The sequence below is a fragment of the Garra rufa genome, chromosome 17 (assembly GCF_049309525.1).
Source record: "Garra rufa chromosome 17, GarRuf1.0, whole genome shotgun sequence".
Lineage (NCBI taxonomy): Eukaryota > Metazoa > Chordata > Actinopteri > Cypriniformes > Cyprinidae > Garra > Garra rufa.
In genome coordinates this window covers 31,697,882-31,706,634 of record NC_133377.1, presented here as the reverse complement: position 1 = coordinate 31,706,634, position 8,753 = coordinate 31,697,882, and the positions used below count along the sequence as shown (strand labels likewise).

Genomic DNA, 8,753 nt, shown 5'->3' with positions numbered 1-8,753 from the left:
TTATTGTGGCAAACAGTTGGCTGTATCATGTTTCAGCTCATCCAGGAAAGTGCAACTTGTTTGTCATTTGTGACCCTGGACCACAAAACCAGTCTTAAGTCGCTGGGGTATATTTGTAGCAATAGCCAAAAATACATAGTATGGGTCAAAATTATTGATTTTTCTTTTATGCCAAAAATCATTAGGAAATTAAGTAAAGATCATGTTCCATGAAGATTTTTTGTAAAATTCCTACTGCAAACATTTCAAAATGTAATTTTTGATTAGTAATATGCATTGTTAAGAGCTCAATCTGGACAACTTGTGAAAACTGGTGATTTTCTCAGTATTTTGATTTTTTTGCACCCTTAGGTCCTATCCTAACAAACCATACATCAATAGAAAGTTTATTTATTGAGCTTTCATGTGTTGTATACATCTCAGTTTTGTAAAATTTAACCTTATGACTGGTTTTGTGGTCCAGGGTCACATTTGTCAGAGCGGTTTAGTTGAAACAGAAAAAGTGACTATAATGATAGGGTTAAAAAGAGATCTGAACAGAACAGAACAGAACCTTAAATCCAACTGTGCAAAACATGAAATGTAAATCTTTTTCGGGCTAAGCCTTATGCAATCTTGTTTAATTGACTTAACCCAGTATGGAGAGGTAGCTGCCTCTTTCAGCTCTGCTTCATTACTCTTTCACACTCTGCCTTGATAACTCAGCCTTGATTCTTTTTCGTTGGTCTACAATCACAGGTAAGCATACTGTTTTCTATTCATGCATACAGATATAAGATTTTTGATTTATATCTAAAGAACTATTACTAATTAGCTGAATGATTTTAATCAGATCTTGCATATTCTTTGCTGGGTTGCACCTATATTAATATAATATTGCTATAGTTTAGAAAATGGTAATAAAATATGACAAGAACTCAAGAGTTAAACTGTGTCAGAATGAGTTCTTTTTGATAATGTCAGATAACTTTGATAGAAAGGTATGTAACAAAACATGGTCAGGTAAAAGTGTCAAATAAAATGTTTGGTCCTAAATTTTTATCAATTTTACTTGTAGTACACTGTATGAAGTATTTTTGGGTATAATACGTCGCAGCTTACTTTATTTTGCTATCCTCACTTACTAAATATAAAACATAAGTATAAAACATATCTGGTGTCTGAATAATATTTGGTTTGACTGTACATACTTCTGAATTTATTCATTCATTTGTAGTTATAGGTGTTTTTCTTTCTACATTAAATATAGCCTTGAAAAGAAGCTTTATAAGACAAAATCTGTAATATGGATTGTGCAAAAACAAACTTCTTTTAGTTTACTGAAGTTTATTAGGATACTTTTTTATTTAATGACTTAAAAAGGTATAACCACTGACTATTAACTAGACAATATTGTAAATAGATTAAATAATGTGAGCTATGCACATATAACCATCATTTGTAGTTACAATTTCCTAATTACAGCATGCAAAAATGTTGGAATGCATCTTTTAAAGTATTTTCATAATTTTTTTCAGTGACACTGACAATACTTTATCAGAAGAGGGTGATAGAGAGCCACTAAAAGCCCATTTTAGAATACTTGGGTGCAATCCACCTTTTTCCTGAGTAACCGATTAGCGCCACAAATGAAGGATTCTACCTTCCGCTCTCAATAGAAATTAAATGTTAAAATGGAGTTAGAAACGAGTTAATTCATTAAACTGAAACATATAAAACTATATACTATAAATATAATTTAATATGAAAATGTGCGCAGGGTTAAGCTGAGTGTTAATTTGACTAGAAACACCAAAGACCGGAAATATAAAGCGTCTTTCTGTTATGAGGCAGACGAGACTTCCGCGTTCAGGAAAAAGGCGGAAAGGACTAAATCAAGATTTAGAAACGATAGGAAACTGTCTATAGACTGTAAATTGTTTAGTCTCACACATCACACTCATATATCACACTCATAACAATCATAAAAACAACAGAACATACCTATGTATTTAGTATAGTGTTTATTACAAAGACAATTTCAAAAACTCATCTTTGGGATTTTTTATGACCCACACTTGCACACATTTTCACAGATTCACCTAAATTTGTTTTTGTTTTTTACTGGAAACCCAAGTGACTAACATACCACCTGATTAACCTGCTGAAAAAACTATCTAAAACTGGCTGGCTGGTTTTAGCTGGTCATCCAGCCTGGTCTTAGCTGGTTATAGCTGGTTAGCAGGCTTGTTTTAGAGGGGTTTTGGCCATTTCCTTAGCTGGTAGACCAGCTAGAACAACCATATAAAATCAGCTTGACCAGCCTAGCCAGGCCTGGAGACCAGCTTAAACCAGCTAAGACAAACCAACCAGCTTAGGCTGGTTTTAGCTGTTTTTTTTTTTTTAGCAAGCACACATTTCCACACCTTTCTTAGTATATCAGTTTCTTTTATATTCTGTTCTTCTATCACTCAAAGGGAGGTCATGGGAAACGCACAGAGTGGAGGGATTCCCAGAGAAATCCTGGATGACCTCAAGCTGACCACCAGGTTCTCAGAAACTGAGATCACCCAGTGGTATGAGAACTTCCAGAAGCAGTGTCCAACAGGTCGCATCACACTAAAGCAGTTTGAGGAGATCTACGCTAAATTCTTCCCCGAGAGCGATGCCAAGGCTTACGCCCAACACGTTTTCCGATCCTTTGACGCCAACGATGATGGGACATTAGACTTTAAAGAATACGTTGTTGCACTTCACATGACCTCTTCGGGCAAGTCGACTTTGAAGCTGGAGTGGGTCTTCTCACTGTTTGATGTGGACAAGAATGGTTACGTCACAAAATCTGAAGTGACAGAACTCAGCCAGGTAAGAAAATGATTCAATTTCACATAAAATATACATGAACAGTGGCTGAAAAAGCTATTCTTCATGCTACTGGACAGAATTAATCTCTTCCCAACATATATGTAATAAAATGCAGTTTGCAAATATATTATTATGCTTTTATATCCACCTTTTTCTTGCCATTTGTAAATTTCATGGGTCTGGCTTCTGGTCTCATCTGCGTCCAGCTATTTTTTGTTTTGCTGCTTGATATAGCTAATTGGTGTGTCTTACCGTATTATCTTAATTATAAACACACTAGTTTGTTATGCAAACAGATTTACCATTTACTGCGGCTAATGAACCAGAGGTCTCGTTCATATAGGCTTACTTTCGATGGATACCTGATAGATTTTGTTAGCTTGGATTTCTGTGCTACTAATGTCACCAAATGGAACTAGATAATTAATAATTCCAAACGGGTTTCTTGAACACGCCCTCATCTGTCATTGGTCAGACAAACAGTTAGCCCCACCCCCAAATACAAGGGTTGACTCAATGCTGTTTCAGTTGCAGAATTCTTTACATATAACAATACTCTCTTCTTATTTATTAAGTTAGGCATGTGATTGGTACATGTAAAGAAACTTGGAACAAGAACAACTGCGGTTATACAATGGAGCAAAAATAAATGCCGGATTATTACCAAAATGAAGAGCGATGCTATTTTTGTAGATATAATTAAAAGGCCACTTAAAAACACCTTTCGTCATTAAATAATATTAATATAAAACATTATTGACGTAAACTCAGACAGTAAGGATGAAAAGTAATTTCAGCCATTTCTGAATCTGCAAAACTAGGAGTTTCAAGTTCAAGCTTTTTGAAGGGATAGTTCACCCAAAATTGAAATTCTGTCATTAATAACACATCCTTATGTTTTTCTAAACCCATAAGACCTTCAGACCATCTTCAGAACACAAATGAACCCTTCAATGCATGAATGTTTCACCAATCATTATTACATATTCGGGTCTTTAGCGTCCCAGACCTATATATCCAGCACAGATGGGATCACTAACTTCTGCAATAGCAAAAAACTCTCTTGATATTTTAAGAACAATTACAGAAGGATAAAATAAAGCATATTTAGTTACCTTTTGAAACTTAGAAGAGTTCAATTTGAGCAGATGATTTTACGATTGCCGTCATCCTCAGAGCGCACTTCCACAGTGCATTCAGCATCTGGCTGATATTCGTGATCTCAAACATATTCTCAAATCATTTTCAATGACTTTAAAGTCAATATTTTGATCACTGGCAGCTTATTCACCACATCCACCATCACATTGATGTTTATATTTTACAGTGTACAGTAATTGCTCTGCAGTAAAGCCATTCAAACCAGTTACATTTTTGCAGATGATATTCTTTTTTTATGCCTGCAATGATTATGAGTGAAACATCACATTATTGTCTAATAAACAGTGCCACCTTGAGGAATGAAGGTGAATTGCACATATTCATCAGTCAAGTCATCAGATATTTACATATTTTTGCGCGAAAAATATACTTACAGTATTACACACCTCGGGTCTATAGCGACCCTTTTATATTATATTTTTTTTATATTTTGTTATTTTCTTCTTTTTATATTGGTTATAATGAATAGATTGAGAAATGTTTTATTGATGTCCTTACCACCTTTCTGGACCTTAAATGTGGTAGCAGCATTGCTGTCTATGCAGGGTCAGAAAGCTCTAGGATTTCATCAAAAAATATCTTAATTTGTCTTCCGAAGATGAACTAAGGTCTTACAATTTAAGTAATTAATGACAGAATTTAAATTTTTCTGTGAACTGTACCTTTAAAATTGCAAATTGTCTGGTGGTGGGACACCCCATCTAAATTATAAGGGATAATGGCTGCTTGAACATGTCTCAGACTCTGAGTCAGGTCGTTTTGGCAGCGACGATTAAAACATAAAGAGCATTTAACATAAAAGCTGACCTAAGAACAGCGATTAGAAGCATAGAGTGACATCATCCTTAAGCTTAGGCTCTATAAGGTCTCATTGCGGACAGAGGCAGAAGGATTGGGTGGTGGGTACTGTGAGAGAGATAAGCGCTTCGATGTGCAATCAGGATTTAAGACTACGGGCGCAGGGGGATTCAATGTCAACTCTTAAGCCTTCTTCTCAGAAATGGCCGATCGGTTTCCCAGGGAGTAGTGTTGAGTGTTGGACAAAGATGTTGGAGTAGAGATGAATGGTATCCCTTATGTTATATCATCTGGAAACAGTTGATATAACAACTTTAATTCAAAAATAAACTAGTACAATATTGCATCAAAGCAGGGCTGTCGTTTGGATTATGACAACCGGGAATGCTCTGTTGTGAATACTTGTGAATTGTGGTACATAAGTACTCAAGGGGACAACAGAGTTTGCTTCAAACACTTTAATGTGCTCAGCAAGATTCTCTTTAAACTGTAGCTCCACCATGACAGAAAATTTACTCACCTCATGTCGTTCCACACATGACTTTCTTTCATGAAACACAGAGAGAATCTTAACACTGCATTGCATACAGTTGAAATTAATGGGGGGTTGTTCTGTCATTATCATTTTTTTCCGGTTGCAGAGTGATTCATTTAATAGAAAATCGGTTTAATTTAGCTTTTTATTTATACTTTTTCACCTTGTTATGTATGTTTTGATTTAAGACCACTTCGGACGTGGCTGTCCTATTTATCTTGCTAAAGCTCTGAAGTAAGATTGCCTGAGCTGGCACCATCTCGTCTATTTGTATTGGTCTATTGTTAGGTAACCTCAGTTATATTAGGTTGAGCCGAATCAGCATGCAAACAAATTACCAAACAATCACGTTAAGCTTTAAGACATATATAGCACTGAGGCAAGACAGATAGGGAGCTGAGAGAAAGTGAGGAGAAATAAATTTAGCACATAAACACAATCCATTAAAACTAAGCTAAGCATGGATTACAAGACAAAATAACAGATTTGGAAATAGGTTTGTGCGTCATGAGATGTTATCCAAAGAATAGGTCCATGTAATGGCCAACAACATCGTCATACTAAACAAAGGAAGAAATTAATAACCATGTACTGCGGTACAGCAATATTAGATGAACTCTGACTCAAATGAAACATGTTGAGATCCATAAAACACTATACAAATCAATTAGGGTAAAACTCATTACTTGACCAATGAACAAAGACACAAGTGTGAAATATATGCAACCCTGGACCACAAAACCAGTCGTAAGTAGCCAAAAATACATTGTGTGGGTCAAAATTGTTGATTTTTCTCATCTTTAGGATATTAAGATCATGTTTCATTAAGATATTTTGTACATGTCCTTCTGTAAATATATCAGATTTTCAAATAGTTGTATCTCAGCCAAATATTGTCCAATCCTAACAAACCATAACATCAGTGGAAAGCTTATTTATTCAGATAAATATCACTCTCAATCTCTAATCTCAGTTTACCCTTATGACTGGTTTTGTGGTCCAGGGTCACATTTAGATGATGTATTTCAGCTTTCTATGTGGCACAGTAGCTAATATAAATATGATGAATTGCCACTAAACCAGCAGTGATTAAAATAATTCAGTAGTCGGTTTGACGGATTCGTTCTCTCTTTTCCCATCAGGCCCTTTTCAGTCTCATACCAAAATCGAAGCATGCAAGTCTTCCCAGTGATGAGAGCACGGCAGAGAAGAGAGCGGAGAAACTCTGGGCCATCTTTGACAAAAAGGACAACGGTAAGAAAAACTAACCAAAGAAGGGAAGGTCCGTTGGTAGTTGATATTAGCATACAGAAAACACTTACTCAGTATATTCCCTTTTACTCATGCAGAACGAGTCGCAGAGGGTGAGTTCATCCAAGCCGTTGAATCAAACGACGCTGCTTTACGGCTCATTCAGTACGACCATAAATGAAACAACGCGATCAAGTTCATGTGCATTTGTTGTATATTAAATGTGTTAATTAAAGATTCGCCATCCTTAATTTGTGTCGCCATTGTGTTCTGCTAGACTAGTTTCACATGTCTTTTTAGTAAAGCAACTGTATGTAAGTTTTTTTTAACCTTGAAATATCAGTTTCAACGTCCTTCCAATGGTATACTCACTTATAAAAACACGAAAGGCTTCTGTTTAAAAAAAGATGGACGACGGGTCTCCGCTTTATTCCACTAAAGAAAAGTGAAGCCAAAGCATCTCAATATGGCCGCTGCCATTTTAGGGTAAAATAAGTCATTTTGAGCCAGAGTCTGCGCAGTAGAGATTTGTTTGGAGCCAGATGCTGCGTCCGAAATCGCATACTGCTTCAGTAGGTACTACATTTAAATTCAAACGTACTTCATGACCGTTAAAACAGTAATCTAATGGGAGGTGAGACTCGTGCAGCACAATTGGGTGGCTCCAAAGTAAAAAAAATGCACAAAACGTTTTAAAGGAGAAGTTTACTTCCTGATTGAAAATGTCCTGGCCATTTACTCACCCCTGTGTCATCCAAGATGTTAATGGCTTTTTTTTTTTTTCAGTCGAAAAGAATTTTAAGGTTTTTAAGGAAAACATTTCAAGATTTTCTCCACGTAGTCGACTTCAATAGTGGCCAGTGGGTCGAGTGGATTGAAACTGTCCAAATTGCACTTTCAATGCAGCTTCAAAGAGCTCAACACAACCCCAGCTGAGGAATAAGGGTCTTATCTAGCGAAACGAACTGTCATTTTCTAAGAAAAATACAAATGTATATATTTTAACCACAAATGCTTGTATTGCACCAGTCTAACCTCAAGTCACATGTGACAGAGCAAGTACCGACTGAGTATGACCGAAAGTAAAAATAAGTGTCAAACGCCCTTTACAAAAAAAAGGTAAAACAACGATGTTGGACAATTCTGAAGTTGGACGACAACATATTTTAACCAAAATACACAGACGAAGAACTAACCGCGCGTGACTTTTCCAGTGTGATTTCATTATGCTTGAAGATGCAGACGTGCATCGCAGAGCTAGTGCAAGATGAGCATTTGTGGTTAAAAAGTATATCGATTTTTATTTTTTTTAAAGAAAATGGTAGATCGTTTCACTAGATAAGACTCTTATTCCTTGGCTGGGATCGTGTGGAGCCCTTTGAAGCTACAAATTTAAATCTTCAACTGAATGGCTCCCATTGAAGTCCACTATATGGGAAAAAAATGCAATGTTTTCTTCAAAAAACAATTTCTTTGAAAAAAAAAGAAAGACATGAACATCTTGAATGACTTGGGGGTGAGTCAATTATAAGGAAATTTCATTGCTGAAGTGAAGTTCTAGTTTAAGCAACAGATCCGTTGCAATATTATAGGCCTATTCTATTCCATTTGAGTGCAACTTCTAGGTTAAGGGTATATTTGATTTATGTCATGCAGTTGCTGAATTAGAGGTTTGTATGCACGGCACTTTGCTTACACATACCTTCTAATTCGAATAGTCTTTTTAAGATTGCAGTTTGTCGGTTTGCGTTCAGTTGATGTATGCCATTGTTTAGTGTCCATTTGAAATTGTTTATTATTCTCTCACAATGTGTACTTTCATTGTATGTTAATCCAAACAAGCTTCTCATGGTTTATTTTTGCACTATATTACATTGCATAACAATTGTGTAAAGTTTTTTTTTCCAGACTATTATTCATTAGATATTGACTGAATTGAACAATTAAAAAAAATAACAACAAATTCAATTGTGTGTATACTTTTACCATAACTTGAATATGCTGTAACCTGACTGATCACTAAGAGAACACTGGCTTAAAAACATCAAAAAAATTATCTCTTCGCTCTTGTCCTTTGTGATTTTCTTTCTTACTGTTTCTCATTCTCTCCATCTCTCACTTGATCTCTGTCTCTTACTGGGGAGATTATTCACATAATCTTCTG

General features: G+C 35.7%; 1 protein-coding gene across 1 annotated transcript; it reads left to right on the top strand.

The window, feature by feature from the left end:
* The first annotated feature begins 645 nt into the window (after positions 1-645).
* Positions 646-8,645, top strand: rcvrn3 (recoverin 3). Its single transcript, XM_073821951.1, has 4 exons — positions 646-738; positions 2,457-2,844; positions 6,481-6,592; positions 6,688-8,645. Exons 2-4 carry the CDS (start codon positions 2,464-2,466, stop codon positions 6,768-6,770), a joined length of 576 nt encoding a protein of 191 aa, XP_073678052.1. The 5' UTR covers positions 646-738; positions 2,457-2,463; the 3' UTR covers positions 6,771-8,645.
* The last annotated feature ends 108 nt before the right edge of the window (positions 8,646-8,753 follow it).

Coding starts and splice junctions, on each gene's coding strand:
- rcvrn3 (XM_073821951.1), top strand. CDS start 2,464: ATGGGAAACGCACAGAGTGGAGGGATTCCCAGAGAAATCCTGGATGAC. Junction 2,845..6,480: donor AAGTGACAGAACTCAGCCAG/GTAAGAAAATGA, acceptor TTTTCCCATCAG/GCCCTTTTCAGTCTCATACC. Junction 6,593..6,687: donor CTTTGACAAAAAGGACAACG/GTAAGAAAAACT, acceptor TTACTCATGCAG/AACGAGTCGCAGAGGGTGAG.